The 23939-nt window shown below is 43.7% G+C and overlaps 1 protein-coding gene across 1 annotated transcript in view; it reads left to right on the plus strand.

Moving 5' to 3' along the window:
- Positions 1–18575, plus strand: part of LOC120020431 (choline transporter-like protein 5-A) — a 62987-nt gene extending 44412 nt beyond the window's left edge. The window contains exons 3-22 of the mRNA XM_038964091.1: positions 5940–6013; positions 10435–10519; positions 11440–11524; positions 11926–12054; positions 12881–12941; positions 13016–13139; positions 13260–13343; positions 14212–14324; positions 14484–14615; positions 14869–14968; positions 15074–15166; positions 15399–15486; positions 15607–15869; positions 16059–16153; positions 16248–16351; positions 16527–16600; positions 16698–16768; positions 16929–17017; positions 17110–17194; positions 17494–18575. Of these exons, the coding sequence (XP_038820019.1) occupies positions 5940–6013; positions 10435–10519; positions 11440–11524; positions 11926–12054; positions 12881–12941; positions 13016–13139; positions 13260–13343; positions 14212–14324; positions 14484–14615; positions 14869–14968; positions 15074–15166; positions 15399–15486; positions 15607–15869; positions 16059–16153; positions 16248–16351; positions 16527–16600; positions 16698–16768; positions 16929–17017; positions 17110–17194; positions 17494–17588 (2044 nt within the window). The 3' untranslated portion in view covers positions 17589–18575. The remainder of the gene's footprint in view (positions 1–5939; positions 6014–10434; positions 10520–11439; positions 11525–11925; positions 12055–12880; positions 12942–13015; positions 13140–13259; positions 13344–14211; positions 14325–14483; positions 14616–14868; positions 14969–15073; positions 15167–15398; positions 15487–15606; positions 15870–16058; positions 16154–16247; positions 16352–16526; positions 16601–16697; positions 16769–16928; positions 17018–17109; positions 17195–17493) is intronic.
- Positions 18576–23939: the final 5364 nt, after the last annotated feature.

Raw genomic sequence — 23939 nt, forward strand, 5'->3', positions numbered from 1 at the left:
TCAAGCAGCCAACAAGAACTCTACTTACCCTGGCCTGCTAAATTTAAACGGCGTGCTAGCGTAGTAACAACTACCCCGCAGCTTCCCTGTTCCATCTATTGCTGTTCACTGGACCCTATGATCAGTTGTCTACATAGTTGATGCCTGCTGGACTGGTCATTTATCACGGTACTCCATTTTGTTTATTTTTTTTGTTTATCTGTCGGCCCTAGCCCCGAACTCAGGGCCTGTGTGTAGTTAACCGACCATCTCTGCCCATTCATCGCCATTTTACCTGTTGTCGTTGTCTTAGCTGATTAGCTGTTGTTGTCTTACCCGTTGTTGTCTTAGCTAGCTCTCCCAATCAACACCTGTGATTGCTTTATGCCTCGCTTTATGTCTCTCAATGTCAATATGCCTTGTATACTGTTGTTTAGGATAGTTATCATTGTTTTAGTTTACAGTGGAGCCCCTAGTCCCACTCTACATGCCTCAGATTCCTCCTTTGTCCCACCCCCCACACATGCGGTGACCTCACCCAGTATAACCAGCACGTCCAGAGATGCAACCTCTTATCATCACTCAGTGCCTGGGCTTACCTCCACTGTACCCGCACCCCACCATACCCCTGTCTGCACATTATGCCCTGAATCTATTCTACCACGCCCAGAAATCTGCTCCTTTTACTAGACGACCAGTTTTGATAGCCTTTAGCCGTACCCTTATCCTGTTCCTCGGGTGATGTGGAGGTTAACCCAGGCCCTGCGTGTCCCCAGGCACTCTCATTTGTTGACTTCTGTAATCGAAAAAGCCTTGGTTTCATGCATGTCAACATCAGAAGCCTCCTCCCTAAGTTTGTTTTACTCACTGCTTTAGCACACTCCGCCAACCCTGATGTGCTTGCCATGTCTGAATCTTGGCTTAGGAAGGCCACCAAAAAATTTGGAGATTTCCATACCCAACTACAACATTTTCCGTCAAGATAGAACTGCCAAAGGGGGAGGAGTTGCAATCTACTGCAGAGATAGCGTGCAAAGTTCTGTCATACTTTCAAGTTCTATGCCCAAACAGTTCGAGCTTCTAATTTAAAAAATGTATCTCTCCAGAAATAAGTCTCTCACTGTTGCCGCCTGTTATAGACCCCCCTCAGCTCCCAGCTGTGCCCTGGACACCATAGATGAGGGGCAATCAATTCACATATCTTCATAGTTTGTCCTGTTAGGTGACCTAAACTAGGATATGCTTAACACCCCGGCAGTCCTACAATCTAAGCTAGATGCCCTCAATCTCACACAAATCATCAAGGAACCCACCAGGTACAACCCTAAATCCGTAAACATGGGCACCCTCAAGTTATCCTGACCAACTTGCCCTCCAAATACACCTCTACTGTTTTCAATCAGGATCTCAGTAATCACTGCCTCATTGCCTGCATCCGCTATGGGTCCGCGGTCAAACGATCACCCCTCATCACTGTCAAATGCTCCCTAAAACACTTCTGCGAGCAGGCCTGTCTAATCGACCTGGCCCGGGTATCCTGGAAGGATATTGACCTCATCCCGTCAGTCGAGGATGTCTGGTTGTTCTTTAAAAATAATTTCCTCACCATCTTAAATAAGCATGCCCCTTTCAAAAAATGTTGAACTAAGAACAGAAACTAGCCCTTGGTTCACTCCAGACCTGACTGCCCTTGACCAGCACAAAAACATCCTGTGGCGGACTGCAATAGCATCGAATAGTCCCCGCGATATGCAACTGTTCAGGGAAGTCAGGAATCGATACACTCAGTCAGTCAGGAAAGCAAAGGCTAGCTTTTTCAAACAGAAATTTGCATCCTGTAGCTCTAACTACAAAAAGTTTTGGGACACTGTAAAGTCCATGGAGAACAAGAGCACCTCCTCCCAGCTGCCCACTGCACTGAGGCTAGGTAACACGGTCACCACCGATAAATCCATGATAATCGAATATTTCAATAAGCATTTCTCTACGGCTGGCCATGCTTTCCGCCTGGCTACCCCAACCCCCGAACCCGGCCAACAGCTCCGCCCCCCCCGCAGCTACTTGCCCGAGCCTCCCCAGCTTCTCCTTCACCCAAATCCAGATAGCAGATGTTCTGAAAGAGCTGCAACCCCATTTACCAGTCTGTTCAACCTCTCTTTCATATCGTTCGAGATCCCTAAAGATTGGAAAGCTGCCGCGGTCATCCCCCTCTTCAAAGGGGGAGACACTCTAGACCCAAACTGTTATAGACCTATATCCTTCCTGCCCTGCCTCTCTCTAAAGTCTTCGAAAGCCAAGTTAATAAACAGATCACTGACCATTTCGAATCCCACCGTACCTTCTCCGCTGTGCAATCCGGTTTCCGAGCTGGTCACGGGTGCACCTCATCCACGCTCAAGGTACTAAACAATATCATAACCGCCATCGATAAAAGACAGTACTGTGCAGCCGTCTTCATCAACCTGGCCAAGGCTTTCGACTCTGTCAATCACCACATTCTTATCGGCAGACTCAACAGCCTTGGTTTCTCAAATGACTGCCTCGCCTGGTTCACCAACTACTTCGCAGACAGAGTTCAGTGTGTCAAATCGGAGGGCCTGTTGTCCGGACCTCTGGCAGTCTCTATGGGGGTACCACAGGGTTAAATTCTCAGGCCGACACTTTTCTCTGTATATACAGTGGTGCAAAAAAATATTTAGTCAGCCACCAATTGCAAGTTCTCCCACTTAAAAAGATGAGAGAGGCCTGTAATTTTCATCATAGGTACACTTCAACTATGACAGACAAAATGAGAAAAAAAAATCCAGAAAATCACATTGTAGGATTTTTAATGAATTTATTTGCAAATTATGGTGGAAAATAAGTATTTGGTCACCTACAAACAAGCAAGATTTCTGGCTCTCACAGACCTGTAACTTCTTCTTTAAGAGGCTCCTCTGTCCTCCACTCGTTACCTGTATTAATGGCACCTGTTTGAACTTGTTATCAGTATAAAAGACACCTGTCCACAACCTCAAACAGTCACACTCCAAACTCCACTATGGCCAAGACCAAAGAGCTGTCAAAGGACACCAGAAACAAAATTGTAGACCTGCACCAGGCTGGGAAGACTGAATCTGCAATAGGTAAGCAGCTTGGTTTGAAGAGATCAACTGTGGGAGCAATTATTAGGAAATGGAAGACATACAAGACCACTGATAATCTCCCTCGATCTGGGGCTCCACGCAAGATCTCACCCCCCGTGGGGTCAAAATGATCACAAGAACGGTGAGCAAAAATCCCAGAACCACACGGGGGGACCTAGTGAATGACCTGCAGAGAGCTGGGACCAAAGTAACAAAGCCTACCATCCGTAACACACTACGCCGCCAGGGACTCAAATCCTGCAGTGCCAGACGTGTCCCCCTGCTTAAGCCAGTACATGTCCAGGCCCGTCTGAAGTTTGCTAGAGAGCATTTGGATGATCCAGAAGAAGATTGGGAGAATGTCATATGGTCAGATGAAACCAAAATAGAACTTTTTGGTAAACTCACTCATCGTGTTTGGAGGACAAATAATGCTGAGTTGCATCCAAAGAACACCATACCGTGTTCTTTGGATGCAAACCACCAACACCATGCTTTGGGGCTGTTTTTCTGCAAAGGGACCAGGACGACTGATCCGTGTAAAGGAAAGAATGAATGGGGCCATGTATCGTGAGATTTTGAGTGAAAACCTCCTTCCATCAGCAAGGGCATTGAAGATGAAACGTGGCTGGGTCTTTCAGCATGACAATGATCCCAAACACACCGCCCGGGCAACGAAGGAGTGGCTTCATAAGAAGCATTTCAAGGTCCTGGAGTGGCCTAGCCAGTCTCCAGATCTCAACCCCATAGAAAATCTTTGGAGGGAGTTGAAAGTCCGTGTTGCCCAGCAACAGCCCCAAAACATCACTGCTCTAGAGGAGATCTGCATGGAGGAATGGGCCAAAATACCAGCAACAGTGTGTGAAAACCTTGTGAAGACTTACAGAAAACGTTTGACCTCTGTCATTGCCAACAAAGGGTATATAACAAAGTATTGAGAAACTTTTGTTATTGACCAAATACTTATTTTCCACCATAATTTGCAAATAAATTCATAAAAAATCCTACAATGTGATTTTCTGGATTTTTTTTTCTTCTCATTTTGTCTGTCATAGTTGAAGTGTACCTATGATGAAAATTACAGGCCTCTCATCTTTTTAAGTGGGAGAACTTGCACAATTGGTGGCTGACTAAATACTTTTTTGCCCCACTGCATATCTCACTGGTCGTCCCCAAAGCCAACACCTCCTTTGGCCGCCTTTCCTTCCAGTTCTCTGCTGCCAGTGACTGGAACGAATTGCAAAAATTGCTGAAGCTGGAGACTTATATTTCCCTCACTAACTTTAAACATCAGCTATCTGAGCAGCTAACCGATCGCTGCAGCTGTACATAGTTTATCTGTAAATAGCCCACCCAATCTACCTACCTCATCCCCATATTGTTTTTATTTACTTTCTGCTCTTTTGCTCACCCGTATCTCTACTTGCACATCATCATCTGCTCATTTATCACTCCAGTGTTAATCTGCTAAATTATAATTACTTCTCTACTATGGCCTATTTATTGCCTACCTCCTCACTCTATTTGCACACTCTGTATATAGACTTTTTCTATTGTGTTATTGACTGTACGCTTGTTTATTCCATGTGTAACTCTGTTGTTGTTTGTGTCGCACTGCTTTGCTTTATCTTGGCCAGGTCGCAGTTGTAAATGAGAACTTGTTTAACCAGCTTACCTGGTTAAATAAATGTGAAATAAACTTAAATAAAATCAAAAAGTAATGATGGACTGTCGTTTCTCTTTGCTTATTTGAGATGTTCTTGCTGTAATATGGACTTGGTCTTTTACCAAATAGGGCTATTTTCTGTATACCACCCCTACCTTGTCACTACACAACTGACTGGCTCAAACGCATTAAGAAGGAAAGACATTCCACAAATGAACTTTTAACATGGCACACGTGATAATTTAAATGCATTCCAGGCGACTACCAAATGAAGCTGGTTGAGAGAATGCCAAGAGTGTGCAAAGCTGTCATCAAGGCAAAGGGCAGCTACTTTGAAGAATCTCAAAAATAAAATATAATTTGATTTGTTTCACACTTTCTTGGTTACTACATGATACCATATGTGTTATTTCATAGTTTTGATGTCTTCACTATTATTCTACAATGTAGAAAATAGTAAAAATAAAGAAAAACCCTTGAATGAGTAGGTGTGTCCCATTTTTGACTGGTACTGTAGGTCGCGGATTTTCCTGGAAACCACGCTGACAATAAGGATCGGAACATGTGTACACAACATATACACCCCCCCCCCCCCCCCCCCCCCCCCACACACACACATGTGTACACACGCACTACTGTTTGTGGATATGTGACACTATCCCGTCCCCGGTTGGATAGAAAGATGTAAGCACTTGCCACACACAGGTATACACACTGCAAGAGCCATTCTGATTGCCAAACCCTGGGAAAGAGTATGGGAATGTGATGTGTCTAGAGAGAGTCATAGCAGCAGATTGTTGAGGTTAATATTAATATCTCATCACCATGGTCCCCTCTGCAGCTGTTTTGATCTTTACCAGAATAATGAGCAAGGCCTTGGTGTGTATTTATCTCTCTGTCCTCTCGTTTCTCTCTCTCAGGGTATGTTGAAAGCCTCAAGGATATTGACCTTTTCTTCTTCTTTCTCTCTCTCCCTATCTCAATGGGAGAATCTCAATTGCATACTCCTCGGATCCTCTCCCCTTGCCTCCTTCTCAAAACCCATTGGAGAAGAAGGTCAGAGGGAGGGACCTCTTGCTTTCTCATCCAATGGGTATTGAGAAGTAGTGTGCAATTGAGATTATCTGTCTCTACCTCTTTCTCCCTTTGTTTTTTTTCCCTCTCTACAGAAGCTGCACAGACTTGTTTTGCTGTGTGATCTTCGTCATCGTCATCCTTGGATACATAGCACTGGGGGCTGTGGGTGAGTGGACCATAACCACTATATTACCAGAACAGTGGAAGGATGTCTATACATGGGAACTCACAACTCTTCATGATGTATAGGTCTACATGCATTGGACAAAACTCGATGTCCAGCTGTCTCGCATTCCCAAATGTCTAGAAATGATGCCAATGTGAGACAAGTATTATCCTTTATTTCATCGTCCTAGTGGAGTCAAAGTTCTGTTACGTTCAAAACAGTGTAAACAAGCAATGAAAAGGAGATGCTACATGAGTTGTGTTTAGACATTTTAATTGTAAGCAATGATAATGCCACAGTGGCCCAAACCCAACTACACTGTCCCCCTGAGTGGGAGTCAGTAGATGAACCTTTGATCAGAGGGCTCTGAAATCCCACCATCAATACTCACCACCATGTTAGAGAAAGATAAACCCGAATAGCAGTCGGTTCTAACTACGTAGTTAGATGGCGGAGTAGTAAGATGAACACAAGAAAGGGTGTGTTTGTGTCAGAGAAACAAGAGATGGAAAGAAAGAAAGAGTAGCAAAGAAAGAAAGTAGCAAGTGTGAGATAGTGAACATAGCTACAGATCATACATTGTGCTGTAGAGAGATACAAAGAGAGAGCGAGAGGTGTGTAGCATCTGTTCTATTCAAAGACAGTTTGAAGACGTTGGGTTCACATCACCTCTGAAGATGGTAGAAATGACTGTTTTCATGTTCCTCCCACAGCTCTATGAAGCGCTTCTGGGCTTCCCTCTCTTATCTCTTTATTATTTTACTCCCTCTCTCCCCTCTTCTGCTAAAGATCAATCCATCGCTCAGTGATTGGTTCTGCTTCAAAAGTTGTGTACGTTTTCTCATAGTAATGATCTCAGAAATGGTAAACAGCTAAAGAATTAAAAGTGTAGGTTTAGGAGTGACTGCACTGAAGATAAAGTTGCTTCAAAATTGAATAGAAGCAGCTATTTACTATGCATGCTGTACTCTACAATTTCCCCTGTTAGCGGACCCCCCCCCCCCCCCCCTGTGAATACTTACTCATTAATGCAATCAATTGTTCCCCTTATAGTACCATTCCCACTAGGTGCAAACGTTATAGGCAGCCCTACTCCCTATGCCCAACTGTAGCCCAATAAAAGGAAGATGTATCGTTGAGAAAAGAGAGAAGGATAAAACGCAGAAAGGGAAAATACAGCAATCCTGTGTATTGATTCTTGTAGTAGAGTTGGGTTATGACTGATATCTGGTCAGTGTTGAATAAAGTGATATTCAGAAAAGAACAGGCAGAGAGAGAAGAGAGAAGCCATTGTTCAAAAATCCTTTTGGTTCAGGCCTTTTGACAGTCGCAACATGGGGTCTCTGTTGAAAAAGGGAACGTTTCCTACTGTGACATTGCCTTTGACAACGTAGAGCTTCATTCAATCAAAACCTAACTTGCAGTGCTTAGTTGCACACTATAAAAACATACATTTAGTCCTGTAGCCAAATTCAACCAGAGAATGGCCTTGGCAAGTCAGCACACAAATAAATCCCTCAAATTTTCAGAATAAGTGAATGCAGGCATCAGTTTTTTGTTGTTGTTGATATATTCAGCTTCTGAAACATTGAGATGAGAAGCATCCCAATCCTAACCCTTCTTTGATGCAGCTGATTCAAGTTCATAGAAGCAACTTACTGGCCATCAGCTACCCATGACCTTTAATTGCCGATCTGGCCTTATTCCTTCCAATATCATTATTTAACCTTGCCATACAGACCCATTATAATATAAGTTGTCCCCTTTTGCTGCAACACAGCGCTATAGACTCATATTTTTGTATGAGTTCATTATTTTTCAATATGCCACGGCCATTCCATCTCATGTTTTAGTATGAGTTCACCTCGGTAAAGGCGTGTGGAGCTCTGGTCTCATATTTTAGTGTGATCTCATTCTTTAAAGAGCAGTAGGGATGCTGGCAGTCAAAACCAATAGAGCGTTTAGAGAGCTTGATATTGGAGTGATGATGAAGTCACTCTTAACTCTTCATACCGCCTGCCAGCTACCAATGACCTCATGCCATCAGGAGAGGAGAGCCCCCCTCCCCCTCCTTCATATGCATAAACCCACACAAAATACACACACGTGCAAAATCTCTCACACACACAACACACACCTTACTACAATCTACTCCACTCCAAGCCCCTCTACATCCCACAAACATCCATAATGACTTCATCCTCTCAGGAACACACACTCTCTTCAATCTTCTTTCTTTTCTCTGCCTTAGCCTTTCTCTCTTGCACAGACACATACACACACAGACACACAGTCAGGATTTTCGGGTTGACTCATAACCTGCAGTCCCTGTGGTTATATCCGCGGGCGGGTTTAGGGTCATAAAATATTGTATGGATGAAGTGCGGGTGGGTAGCAAGCGGGTTGAATAAAGAGAAAAGATCAATGCATTAAAAGTCCATAAATGTATCATTCTTGTGCAATTCATATCTATAGGCTACATTGGGTTTTTTTTCTCGTAATTTTTGATCTGCCATTAGTGCGTAAGCCTAAGCTTTATTGTCTTACTGTACGTACGTGTGCCAAATACACGCCAATCGCCAAATGCTTTTGGGAACTTGGGCAGAATCTTAATGTCGATCCACTGAGGCAAAAATGACAATGTCAGAGTTTAATTCAAGAAGAGAAAAGCTACGAAATGGAGAGTTGAAAAGAAAGGGAATGAGGGCCCAGAAAAGTAATGTTTGGTAAAGATTTGGTGAAGTGGTAAAAGAGGATGATAGAGGCTGTTGTGTGTGATGATTGTGAGGCAATATATATATTAGACAGTCACAAAACGGGACTTCAAAAAGGCCTATAGCACATCAAGGAACTCTAACCTACTGTTCTGATGGGTTAAATGGAAACTGAAATCTGGACACTGACTGGAGGTTTATAACCTCTCACATTGTCTTAATATTAACTCCTGCCGAATTAAGCATTTCTTGCAGTAAAATGTATACATCAAATGTAAATTGACACAGGAACAGGAGTGGAGAAATATTATTTATTTATTTCAGAATGTTAGGGACCGTCTGTAAAGGTGCTATCTTATCAGCATCATAAAAGCTGATAGTATATCTACCACACAAAATATGCATCCAAGCCGAAACTGAAATCTTATCAGAAACATGTTGGGTCGTTTTCACTGCTTTTAATTTCCTTAAAACCGGCAACAACAACAAAAATACTGCACCCCCTGTCAAATTATTCTGCCGTCTCTGACTGAACAGTGCATTTTCTATCGCCCTATTAGCGGGTTAGGGTCAGGTGCGGTCCTCAGATTTGAACTTTATCACATATAGTCAAGAGGTTGCGGATGGGTTATTAGGAATTGTGGGCAGATGCGGATGAACAAACAGCTGGCATCACTAAAACACACACAATTTATCTCTCATCCCAGAGTCATCTTGTGTGGTTTGGGGGAAATCCTCTGGCTGTGCTGATTTACAGTAAACTTTGACCATACTAGAAAGATTAATTCTAACATCATTCAGTGTATGATTTATTCAGCATAATTACTGATTCGCTTTGATTTGTAGAGCAGCTGCAACCATACCATATATCAACAGGGCTAGGTCCGCACATGCCCATCCATCTCTATATTTCCTTATAAGTCTGTCGTTAGCACTCACTAAGTTTCAGATACTGTACAGAAGCATTCAATTTAGAATCGGATGGTTCTGGAATACTACCTTAATGATTCCTTTAGTCAGTCAGACTGTTAGACTGAGGTAGTCACTGACAGCCTCTCATTGATAGAGAAAAGGTACTACTATTGATCAAAACGAATTGACACACAAAGACAAACATGCACGTATACACACACACACACACACACACACACACACACACACACACACACACACACACACACACACACACACACACACACACACACACATACACACATGGTGTCTTAGAAAGCAAAATCTCCTTTCCTGTATGCTTCCTGAACAATGCTGTAAACGATGCAGAAAATAAGCCTTAGAAGAGCAGTAGCCTCTGGAATGAGAAGTGTGATTGCGTTTTTTACAGCAGAGCAGCAGTTAGACACACAATGACCTCGTCTTTAAAACCCTGCCAGAGGAGCTGAAGAACACGTTGAGATTCTCCAATACAAAAGAAACTGAACCGTTTGATTCAGGGAGTGGGAATAAGACTTCAGTCTATCCAGACTTTTCATCTATATTTATTTTATTTCGGTATTAGAAAACAGAGATAAAAGAGGATGATTTATTCTCGCTTCCTCTCTCCATCTTCTTCTTTCTCCCTCTTTGTGTGTGTCTCTCTCTCTCTCTCTCTCTCTCTCTCCATTTCTCTCTCGATCTCTCTGCTTCTTTCTCTCTCATTCTGTGTCTCCGTGTCTCTCTCTCTCTCACTCGTTCTTTTTTTTTCTCCAGCGTGGCTACAAGGTGACCCCAGGAAGGTGATCTACCCTACAGACAGCTACGGACAGTTCTGTGGGCAGAAGGGCACTCCAAACGCGTGAGTAATTACTGTAGTGAGTGATTAGCATACCATTAGTACTGAATAGGCCGTAGATCCTTTTGAGGTCATGATAATTCCCCTGTGCCCTATTTGCTGCTATTAATTGGTGCTTACCTGCCAATTAACACACCTGCCAGAGGTTTCGCCTATCACTGATACAGCGTCAGATACTTTTTCATCCCCCTGAATTCAGTTAAGGATCATCTGATCCTAGATCTGTTGTTAACTTTAACTTCCAATTAGCCTAGTGTGGTCCTCTGAACCATTGGCTGGTTCTTTATCTAAGCACTAAGTACTTCAACGCTATTAAATTGACCATTTGACCATTACAATTTAAAAGGCACCTCACCCCCACACACAGTTCCCATTGTCAGTGAAATCAAACCCAGTGAATCCAAAGTCTAATACTGCATCCCCACACTAAACTGCTCGGTGTTGAATTCCCCTCATAGAACTCAAGCGTGATTGACAGGCTGTAACCATGGCGAAGATTTGTTCTTTATCGACAGCTGTAAAGCTGTGATAAGGCTGTTTGTGGGACCGGGCTATGCGATAGGGAGTAGTGTGTTTACTCCCAGCTAGCTAGAGCCCTCAGATCTCAGCAGCTCATAATTAGCACTGTGTTTTTCTCCCAGGATTATGGGATTGTGATGGAGTTTAGCCTGAAACACGTGTAGAGAAGAGACTACATCACTCTCTCACCCATTATACTGAAACACTGGAGCATACAGGCTACAATTTACAAAAATTAAGACGGATATTAGGAACGGAAGGGGAGAGATGGTTGTCTTTTTTAACATCATTGTATGACAGACTATACGAGGGCTTTTCTCTGAATCTGTCCTCTGTGCTCCACAGCCACCTAGTGGTAGTACTGTATCAGTTCTAAACCGTGTCCATGTTTGTTCTTGCTATAGAAAAAAATCCACACTGTTCTACTTCAACATCCTGAAATGTGCCAACCCTGCTGTCCTCATCAACCTACAGTGCCCGACCACTCAGGTATTCATAACATATTGGTCAAGTGATATCAGATAGAGAGAATAACAGAGTAATGGAGTATTTCAAATGTAGTGGCTGTTCAGACATGGGGGTCATATCAGCCACAGTATGAGTTCACCTTGGGGCTCATAGTAACGGCTGGAGCGGAATTACTGGAATGGTATCAAACACCTGGTTTCCATGAGTTTGATATTAAAAATAAATATAGTCGCACTCCCAGTAATTTATTGGGTAAATCACCAACGTTTCGGCATCACTCGGCCTTCTTCAGGAGTTTGATACCATTCCATTTACTCCATCCCAGCTATTATTATGAGCCGTCCTCCTCTCACCAGCCTCCTATGATATCATCTTACTGACTTTTAATAAAAATGTGTGTATGTGTGTGTGTTTCCAAACAGATGTGTGTTTCCAAGTGCCCGGACAAATTTTCCACCTATACAGATGTGCAGTTGCAATACCAAATCACTGCAGCGCCCTGGGACTACTACAGGCAGTTCTGCAAACCAGGATTCAACAACCCAACAAAGGCATGTACCATGTATGTAAGCTGTTTGCATGTGTGAGTATACTGGTTCTCAAAGGCAGTGTGTAGCCAGGATACTGTTAGGATGTGTGAGTATACTGGTTCTCAAAGGCAGTGTGTAGCCAGGATACTGTTAGGATGTGTGAGTATACTGGTTCTCAAAGGCAGTGTGTAGCCAGGATACTGTTAGGATGTGTGAGTATACTGGTTCTCAAAGGCAGTGTGTAGCCAGGATACTGTTAGGATGTGTGAGTATACTGGTTCTCAAAGGCAGTGTGTAGCCAGGATACTGTTAGGATGTGTGAGTATACTGGTTCTCAAAGGCAGTGTGTAGCCAGGATACTGTTAGGATGTGTGAGTATACTGGTTCTCAAAGGCAGTGTGTAGCCAGGATACTGTTAGGATGTGTGAGTATACTGGTTCTCAAAGGCAGTGTGTAGCCAGGATACTGTTAGGATGTGTGAGTATACTGGTTCTCTAAGGCAGTGTGTAGCCAGGATACTGTTAGGATGTGTGAGTATACTGGTTCTCAAAGGCAGTGTGTAGCCAGGATACTGTTAGGATGTGTGAGTATACTGGTTCTCAAAGGCAGTGTGTAGCCAGGATACTGTTAGGATGTGTGAGTATACTGGTTCTCAAAGGCAGTGTGTAGCCAGGATACTGTTAGGATGTGTGAGTATACTGGTTCTCAAAGGCAGTGTGTAGCCAGGATACTGTTAGGATGTGTGAGTATACTGGTTCTCAAAGGCAGTGTGTAGCCAGGATACTGTTAGGATGTGAACTGTGTTTCCATTGAATGCAACATCTTGATCTTTGATTTTTATTTTCAGCCCGTTGCACAAGTGTTACGAGACGAGGACTGTCCATCGATGATCGTGCCTAGCAGACCATGTAAGTACAGGGGGGAGAGACGGCAACTGGCAGGCAATTGTGAAGTGATGGTACTGAATTGTCTTGTCTACTAGTCCTGCAGCGTTGTTTTCCTGACTTCATCACTCTGAATGGAACCCTGACGGTGGCCAAAAGAACCCACTTCAAAGATGCCCTGGACACAGCCCGCAGTGTGACTGAACTAAGAGACGCTGCCAAGTGAGTTACAAAGACCGACACACACACACATGTTGATGTGCGTGTTCATGCATACACACACAAACACACAGAGACATTTCTGTAAGAACTGCAGTTTTAGAATAGTATTGTCTCCTGCAGTGGCATCACAGGTCTGGTGGATGCTAAGGAGGTTGGGATGAAGATTGTGGAGGACTACGCCGCCTCATGGAACTGGATCTTAATGTAAGAACCTACATGAAAACTAGAATACTTCAGTACTTACTATAGAATTCTGTAGTAAACTGTAGAATACTTTAGATTGTGGAGGACTACGCCGCCTCATGGAACTGGATCTTAATGTAAGAACCTACATGAAAACTAGAATACTTCAGTACTTACTATAGAATTCTGTAGTAAACTGTAGAATACTTTACTACATGCTGTAGTATCCCTCTATCGTGTGTAATACTTAGTATATAATCTACTAAACACTACAGTATTATCCACAAAAATATTACAGTAATGTCCGCAAAAACCCGATAATAAATACTTCAGTATTGAATTTGCATATAACCTGCACATTCCCCTCCCCTATTTCCCAATTTGTGCCACCCATAAGTGAGAAACCTAAATGCCAAGTATAGCCCATATATTGTGTTCCCTACAGGTTATAGAAAAGAATAGTAGCTATGAACTATCAGTTCAGACCCCAGTCCTACCTGCCTACCTACCACAGGTTATGGAAAATGTGCTCTTTTAGTATTTCTCCAGTAGTAGCCTGCACATCTTCATCAAAGAAAAGAAAAACATGATCTATAGTAAATAATACAGTAAAGTCTACAAAAACACTACATGAATTACAATAGTATATACTACGCTTTTATTTTACTACAGAATTTATACTACAGTTAACTGTAAATACTACAGTAAAGTCTACAAAAACACTAATGGGTAATACTGTAGTATTTATAGTACTTTTTCATTTGTGAACTCTTACTGGCAGAGATAGTGGTTTGAGTTATTATAATGGACAATGAATTGTTCTGTATGGTACTTTTACGGTACTGTAAAATGCTATATTTAGAGAGTGTACTGTATATTATATTTCCAGAGGTCTGGTGATAGCTCTGGTGGTCAGTCTGATATTCATCCTGCTGCTACGTTTCACTGCCGGACTCCTCCTCTGGTTCACCATCATCGCAGTCATACTGGTCATTGCATACGGTCAGTATGTGTGTGTGCCTGTGTGTATCTACATGTTTGCTTGCGGGTGTGTGGATGTGAATGTGTGCAATTGTGCATACGTACGTGCATGCGTGTGTAGCCGTGTGTGTTACCAGTGTCTTCTCACCTCTTTAACCTCTGCTTTCTGTGACTCTGTAGGAATATGGCACTGTTACCTGGAGTTCTCCCTGCTGAGGCAGCAGCCCGGGGCAGACGTAACCATCGTAGACATCGGCTTCCAGACAGATGTCATGGTTTACCTGCAGCTCAGCCAGACATGGCTCATCTTCTGTGAGTCATCACCTCTCTCATGACGATCTCTCTCTCAGCTTTATCTCAGGGCTGAGTCTCTTTCAAAGCATTTAGCCTGATGACCCGTTTCAGTAAAAGTAAAACATTTCACAAAGTATATGGTTGTTCTGTAATACATTCTTTCATTTACTTTACACATTACAAATTGAGAAAATGTTTGGTTCGGATTGATACTATGGTTTGGCTCAGACTCTCTAACTTTCTGCTGTCTCCTCCCCACTCTCTCTGTTAGTGATAGCTCTGGGTACCATAGAAGCCTCTATCCTGATTATTCTTATCTTCCTGAGGAGGAGAGTACGGGTGGCTATCGCTCTACTGAGAGAGGGAAGCAAGTAAGTCAACTAATAGTAACAGTTTCAGCATTCTCTCACTTTCTTCATTTAGTTCAAGAGTATATTTTCAATGACTGATGATCTTCTTGTGCCTCTGGTCTCTAGGGCCGTCAGCTACATCATGTCAACACTCTTCTACCCAATCATCACTTTCCTGCTGCTGGCCGTCTGCAGCTCCTATTTTGCCGTCACCTCTGTGTATCTTACTCTTACTGGTGTGGTATTTCTCCACTAGAGGGCGCTGTTTTTGCATTTCTTTGTTTAGCGTGCAGTTCACGATAACCACCAAACTCCCAGATTCTATACAGTTGTTGTATTGAATGCCTTATGGAATACAGAGACACAGAATTAATTGAAGAAAGTGGTGTTCTATTGTGTATTATTGTACAAGAGCAAAACATTTTTTTACCTTAATCAGCGTTACACCCAGATTCCTGGCCTCCTCTGGAGATGCCATCTATAAAGTAATGGCTGCTGAGCCCAACTGCATATACGCAAACAAGACATGTAATCCTGACGTAAGTCCCCTTTTTCTCCACTCAATCTAAGTATCCTGCAGACACACACAGAAACTCGGGTTTTGAGTACCCCAGATTTGCATGGATGGTAATCCGGTATTTTCACTATTTCCATCTCAGACGTTCAACAAGACCAACGTGTCTAAGGCATGTCCGGGCGCCCAGTGTACATTTGCGTTCTACGGCGGGGAGACGCCCTACCACCGCTACCTCTTCATCCTCCAGCTGTCCAACCTGCTCATCTTCCTGTGGCTGGTCAACTTCACCATTGCCCTGGGACAGTGTACCCTGGCTGGGGCCTTTGCTTCCTACTACTGGGCCCGGAGGAAGCCCCAGGACATCCCCCCCTGTCCCCTGTTCTCTTCATTTAGCAGGGCCATACGGTAAGGAGCCTTCCATACCAGGCTACAAATACAGTAGATTAGCAGGGTTACTGGAAAAGTTACTTTCATTATGACTCAGGAGTTGTTTGAACCAGTTCTTTATGTGTTTAGAGGGTTTGGGAGGTGATGATTTTTATTAATGATAGACTGACTAAAGCAGATGTGCGTGTGTGCGCGTCTGGGTTACAGGTATCACACAGGCTCACTTGCGTTTGGTGCTCTAATTCTGGCCGTGGTTCAGATGGCCCGAATTATCCTGGAGTATCTAGATTCTAAACTCAAAGGTGAGTTTGGCTTCAGGACAGTATAGTACAGTATTACATCATCTAGTCCTGAATGTGACTCTGGAGTAACTCGTCACTAATGGTCTGTTTTCAGGTGCCAATAACATGGCAGCACGCTTCGTGCTCTGCTGCCTCAAATGCTGTTTCTGGTGTCTAGAGCGCTTCGTCAAATTCATGAACAGAAATGCTTACATTATGGTGAGTATGGTGGTTTGTGGGGGTCCATATGCACTGACACTTACATAGCTGTTCCTCGGTGTGAAGTGGTGCTAATTTAGCAACAGAGTCAGGGGTAGCTGAATATGACCGCACAACTCAATTGTAGGCTATAGTGTAACTCAATATGGTACCATGGTCTGTGTGTTCACTCTAGATTGCGATATATGGGAAGGGCTTCTGCATGTCAGCTCGAGATGCCTTCTGCCTACTGATGAGAAACGTAGTCAGGTAAGGCCCTCTGAAGCCAGGGGCTGGATTGTTAGGCTACCCAGTTGGTGACACCTTACTGAGCTAACCTCACTGGGTTCCCCCCTCTCTACTGCAGGGTGGCGGTGTTGGACAGAGTGACTGACTTCCTACTGTTCCTGGGGAAAGTGCTAATAGCAGGGAGTGTAGGTGAGTCATTGCAAAAAAATTGTTTTTGTACTTGTGACTTCTAACCGTTTTAGTCTAAGGTTATGAGAATTTATATTTTCTTTGACTGAAATCAGTCAAAGGTATAAATATTTGATGAAGCGTATCTGTGGGTATTTACAATGTTGTTTGTGTGTTGCAGGCGTCATAGCATTCTTTTTCTTCACACACAAAATGCCCATCTTTCAGGAAGAAGTGCCGACCTTGCATTACTACTGGGTACCTTTACTGGTAAGAGGCCCATATAGAAAGGGTATAGCAGTGGGTATATCCTACATTCAGCTGGGTATTGATGGTGTATTATTGTGTCTTATCATTGGCAGACGGTGATATTCGGGTCCTATTTGATTGCTCATGGATTCTTCAGTGTATATGCAATGTGTGTAGACACACTGTTTCTGTGTTTCTGTAAGTAAAACCTCTGTATTCCTCTTCATAGATATGCTTCCAAAACACTGTGGTATTGGTTGATAATTCATTTCGGTTGAATGCAAAAAATCACATCTGAAAGAATACGCCTGCTCTCATCCTGGCATCTTTGATTGGCTATTCAGTCGATCTCAATATCAATGCTTTGGCTGCTTTACAACTGTAAAAACCACCATGGCTGTTCACTTGCTTCATATTCGATCTGAGCACCTCTAACCCCTCTCTCCTCTCCCTTCCTCCTGCATCCCTCTCTCCACTCCTCCCATACACCCCTCCAGGTGAGGACTTGGAGAGGAATGATGGGAGCTCTGAGAAGCCTTTCCTCATGTCCGCTGGGCTGCACAGTATTCTGAGAAAAACTGACCACCACTGAGGGACACAAAACTGTCCTACAAACTAATAGCTTTACTCTTCTGAGATATTTAGCATGCTTTAAACTCAACAGAGCTGAACACTAGCTACCTACACTATGCTGTCTATCAGCTAGCAAGTAATATCAGTCTCTAATGGACGATGAGACCACTGGCTGTGACTATTGCAACTCAAGAACCTTCTCAACTCTTCAGAATGAACACTGACTGTGATTTTGAGGGACTATGAGACTCCTCCTAAGAACTCTTACATTGACTATGACATTTGTGATCATTCAAATAATTATTAGAAGTACAGGACACGGACAATGAGACTAATAATGTGACTATTAGGCATGAAGACTTTGCTACTGCCTTACCTCAAGACTAGGAATTTGCAGGCAGCAACTCTTTTGGAACAAGGTCAGGTGGTCAGACTTCACTGTGACTTGTTCAGATAATCCAACAAACTCGTAACTCTCTGGTGCAGTGAGAGAGGGAGAGACTTCTGGTTTGCTCCAAACACATCAGAGGCTATGCATATCCAACCTGCAGGACACTACTATTGTCCCTATCATCTTCATTCATCCTCAGCAGCTATACTGTAACTGCAGTTTACATGAACAAGGGACCTTACTGCAAAGACAAGTGCAGCAGACTCTGACAGAACCCTAAATTGTAGTCTGACCAACACTTGTTCTGCGGACTTTGTCTTTTAGCTAATGCTCAAACTGGTTGATTTATGCTACTCAGTCAATATTCATTACTAATGGAGTTCCAGATACTTAGCCACTAAAGGCTAGGCAACAACAGTGTCAAGGACAATCATGAGAAAATTCTACCCTGTCACACTACTGCAGTCAACAGTGCAGTTTGCGGTCAAAACGTGAAACTGTGGTCACCTTTACACCCACAAATGGGCTCAGGTACAGCACGGGTAGCCTGTATTGTGTGTGTGTGTGTGTGATACTACACTGTACGTGTATGTCAGTGGAGGCTGCTGAGGGGAGAACGGCTCCTAATAATGTCTAGAACGGAGCAAATGGAATGGCATCAAACACCTGGAAACCATGTATTTGATGTATTTGATACCATTCCACTGATACCGCTCCAGTCATTACCACGATCCCGTTCTCCCCAATTAAGGTGCCACCAACCTCCTTTGATGTATGTTTGGAGGGACTAGCTGTTCCGAATAAGGGCTTCTGTATATCTGATATGCTCCTGTCCTACTGTATGAATATTGAATCCTACTGTTTCAACTTCGTCAAAACCGGATGGTTTCACTTTCAAATCAGGATTTGATTTTGAAGTCATGTCATCTCTGGGTCCTGATAGGATCTCATTACAACTGAATGGCGTTACTCCCTGGCCAATGGACTACTCTCCATAATCCAGACATACTGTATGTTGTGTGATAGGAAAACCTGCAAGCAAACAAAAATCCCTATGCATAGCTTTGGTTGCTGTATGGTGGATTACAGTTGTCTGAAGTGCTGATTTTTCCTTTTACCTGGATGACCACCCTGGCTCTGGCAAATACTTGGGGAGACTATCAAATACAGAGGATGTGTACAAAACACTGCACGAAAGTATCCACTATATTAAACAGAAGGCCATGGCAGATCCTGTGGAGATTCAGATAAGTCTGTGTCACTGCAATTTAAGATCCATTGAAAAATAAATGCTGTTTACCTAGCTGAGCATAAGGTTTTATGTACGACTTAATTGCAGGTTCTAGTTAATGTGCCTAGCTGGTTGATAATGGAGGCTTTTACTTTAGGCTAAACACCTTTTTAGACTCCTGGTAATGGAAGGATGTCAATGTCATTTTGGTAGAATTTGTACTTCAGTGGTAGTACAGCTGAAAAAAGTGCTATGTTTTTATAATGTCAATTACATGTACATGCTCTTTTCTACATTTTGGGATGAATATTTAATGTATATTTCATTTGGGATTTTCTTTTGTAAAATTTAGTCAATGAGAATGTGAAGTGACCTTTATAAATAAAATACATTTGAATAGTTCCATGTGCCTTACAGCATTTGATGTGCCATGTAATGCGTTTACACCAACAAGTGTGAAAACATGGCCAATATTTAAATATTGTGCAAAGCTACAGCTATTGCAGCTAAAACATCAAAATCACTGTAGAATCCATAAATCCAAATTACCCGTCTATTCTTCCTCATTTTGAGTTTCTTTTCAACTCTGAGGGCTCTATTCAATCTGAAACGCTGAAGCAGAAGGCGTTACAGATTCTCTTATATAAATGTTAAGGTAATTTACGATTGAGCCAAAATATGCAGCGTTTACTGTGAATGCAATCTCCACTAAAGTGGGAATATTGCCTTTAAATTTCATCCCAGCTGTAGAGCTGAACTTCCTCAATGCGGATTGAATCGCCCCCTTATTTCCAGTGCTGGATCAAGAGTACAACCAAAGATTATGGAAATTCTGACAAGGTACTCGTCTCTCCGCCCTAACAATGGAAGTCGTTGTCCACAAAGTGGCACGGTGGGCTGTCTAGCTCCTGCCAATCCTTTCTTTGGATTGGTGTATACATCTCATTTACTGTCATCTTTTTAAAAATATTCAATGAGGGTTGTTGACATCAACCACCTGTATTCAATGTAGAGAGATGCTATGCTACTAGCCACATTCCATTAATATGCATAGCCGTCTCGACAACTCTGGTATAGTTCTCAAAGTTGCCGGGATTTCAAGTGACCTACTTATACACTACATATACAAAAATATGTGGACATTCCTTTAAATTAGAGTATTCGGGCTATTTCAGCCACACCTGTTGCTGACAGGTGTATAAAATCGGGCACACAGCCATGCAATCTCCAAAGACAAACATTGGCAGTAGAATGGCCTTACTGAAGAGCTCAGAGACTTTCAACGTGGCACTGTCATAGGTTGCAACCTTTCCAATAAGTCAGTTCTTCAAATTTCTGCCCTGCCTAGAGCTGCCCCGGTCAACTGTAAGTGCTGTTATTGTGTGGAAATGTCTAGGAGCAACAACTCAACCGCAAAGGTCACATAAGCTCACAGAACAGGACCACTGAGTGCTGAAGCACGTAGTGTGTAAAAATCGTCTGTCCTCGGTTGCAACACTCACTACTGAGTTCCAAACTGCCTCCAGAAGCAACGTCGGGAGTTTAATGAAATTGGTTTCCATGGCCAACCAGCCGCACACAGGCCTAAGATCCCCATGCGCAATACCAAGCGTCGGCTGGAGTGCTGTAAAGCTCGCCGCCGTCGGACTCTGGAGCAGTGGAAACGCGTTCCCTGGAGTGATGAATCACATTTCACCATCTGGCAGTCCGACGGACTAATCTGGGTTTGGCGAATGCCAGGAGAACGCTACCTGCCCGATTGCATAGTGCCAACTGTAAAGTTTGGTGGAGGAGGAATAATGGTCTGGGGCTGTTTTTCCAGTGAAGGGAAATCTTAACGCTACAGCATACAATGGCATTCTAGACGATTCTGTGGCAACAGTTTGGGGAAGGCCCTTTCCTGTTTCAGCATGACAATGCCCCTGAGCACCAAGCGAGGTCCATACAGAAATGGTTTGTTGAGATCGGTATGGAAGAACTTGACTGGCCTGCACAGAACCCTGACCTCAACCCCATCAAACACCTTTGGGATGAATTGGAACGCTGACTGCCAGCCAGGCCTAATCATCCAACATCAGTGCCCGACCTCACAAATGCTCTTGTGGCTGGATGGAAGCAAGTCCCAGCAGCAATGTTCCAGCCTCTAGTCGAAAGCCTTCCCAGAAAAGTGGAGACTGTTATAGCCGCGAAGGGGGGACCAACTCCATATTAATGGAATGAGAGTGTAGTGAATCAGTACACTCATAACAACTTAAGCATTTGGAAACTTCAACTCGATCAAATAAACCATACATTTTTTTGTTGACCAAATTCAACACTCATTGACCGCCATACAAAAAGTTCTTGCTTGGAGGGCTAAAACAACGAAAACACGCCACCTGCTTGAGGGAGACAGATTTTCTGCCTTGTTGGGCCTCTCTTCCTCTTTGGTACCATGATGGTTCGTTCAGCAGCTCGAGCATACCAAATCAAATGTTATTTGTCACATACACATTGTTAGCAGATGTTAATGCGAGTGTAGCGAAATGCTTGTGCTTATAGTTCATACAGTAATATCTAACAATTTCACAACTACCTTATACACAAGTGTAAAGGAATGAATAAGAATATGTACATACAAAATATATGGATAACGATGGCTGAACAGTATAGGCAAGATGCAGTAGACGGTATAAAGTACAGTATATACATATGAGATGAGTAATGCAGGGTATGTAAACATTATTTAAAGTGCCTAGTGATACATTTATTACATACAATTTTTAATGATTAAAGTGGCTAGAGATTTGAGTCAGTATGTTGGCAGCAGCCACTCAATGTTAGTGATGGCTGTTTAACAGTCTGATGGCCTTGAGATAGAAGCCGTTTTTCAGTCCCCGCTTTGATGCACTTGTACTGACCTCGCCTGCTGGATGATAGCGGGGTGAACAGGCAGTGGCTCGGGTGGTTGTCCTTGATTATCTTTTTTTCTTTTTTGCCTTCCTGTGACATCTGGTGGTGTAGGTGTCCTGGAGGGTAGGTAGTTTGCCCCCGGTGATGCGTTGCGCAGACTCACTACCCTCTGGAGAGCCTTACGGTTGTGGGCGGAGCATTTGCCGTACCAGGTGGTGATACAGCCCGACAGGATGCTCTCGATTGTGCATCTGTAAAAGTTTGAGTGTTTTTGGTGACAAGCTGAATTTCTTCAGCCTCCTGAGGTTGAAGAGGCGCTGCTGCGCCTTCTTCACCACGCTGTCTGTGTGGGTGGACCATTTCAGTTTGTCTGTGATGTGTATGCCGAGGAACTTAACTTTCCACCTTCTCCACTACTGTCCCGTCGATGTGGATAGGGGGGTGCTCCCTCTGCTGTTTCCTGAAGTCCACGATCATCTCCTTTGTTTTGTTGACATTGAGTGTGAGGTTATTTTCCTGACACCACACTCCGAGGGCCCTCACCTCCTCCCTGTAGGCCGTCTCGTCATTGTTGGTAATCAAGCCTACCACTGTAGTGTCGTCTGCAAACTTGATGATTGAGTTGGAGGCGTGCATGGCCACGCAATCATGGGTGAACAGGGAGTACAGAAGAGGGCTGAGAATGCACCCTTGTGGGGCCCCAGTGTTGAGGTTCAGCGGAGTGGAGATGTTGTTTCCTACCCTCACCACCTGTGGGGCGGCCCGTCAGGAATTCCAGGACCCAGTTGCACAGGGCGGGGTCAAGACCCAGGGTCTTAATGATGAGTTTGGAGGGTACTATGGCGTTAAATGCTGAGCTGTAGGCAATGAACAGCATTCTTACATAGGTATTCCTCTTGCCCAGATGGGTTAGGGCAGTGTGATTGCGATTGCGTCGTCTGTGGACCTATTGGGGCGGTAAGCAAATTGGAGTGGATCTAGGGTGTCAGGTAGGGTGGAGGTGATATGGTCCTTGACTAGTCTCTCAAAGCACTTCATGATGACGCAAGTGAGTGCTACCGGGCGATAGTCATTTAGCTCAGTTACCTTAGCTTTCTTGGGAACAGGAACAATGGTGGCCCTCTTGAAGCATGTGGGAACAGCAGACTGGGATAAGGATTGATTGAATATGTCCATAAACACACCAGCCAGCTGGTCTGCGCATGCTCTGAGGACGCGGCTAGGGATGCCGTCTGGGCCGGCAGCCGTGCGAGGGTTAACACATTTAAATGTTTTACTCACGTTGGCTGCAGTGAAGGAGAGCTCGCAGGTTTTCATAGCGGGCCATGTCGGTGGCACTGTATTGTCCTCAAAGCGAGCAAAGAAGTTGTTTAATTTATCTGGGAGCAAGACGTCGTGGTCTGCAATGGGGCTGGTTTTCTTTTTGTAGTCCGTGATTGACTGTAGACCCTGCCACATACCTCTCGTGTCTGAGCCGTTGAATTGCGACTACTTTGTCTCTATACTGATGCTTAGCTTGTTTGATTGCCTTGTGGAGGGAATAGCTACACTGTTTTGTATTCAGTCATGTTTCCGGTTGCCTTGCCCTGATTAAAAGCAATGGTTCGCGCTTTTAGTTTTGCGCGAATGCTGCCATCAACCCACGGTTTCTGGTTGGGGAAGGTTTTAATAGTCACTGTGGGTACAACATCACCGATACACTTGCTAATAAACTCGCTCACCGAATCAGCGTATTCATCAATGTTATTGTCCGACGCTATGCGGAACATATCCCAGTCCACGTGATTGACACAATCTTGAAGCGTGGAATCCGATTGGTCGGACCAGCGTTGAACAGACCTGAGCACGGGCGTTTC

Source organism: Salvelinus namaycush, chromosome 25 (genome assembly GCF_016432855.1).
Source record: "Salvelinus namaycush isolate Seneca chromosome 25, SaNama_1.0, whole genome shotgun sequence".
Taxonomy (NCBI): domain Eukaryota; kingdom Metazoa; phylum Chordata; class Actinopteri; order Salmoniformes; family Salmonidae; genus Salvelinus; species Salvelinus namaycush.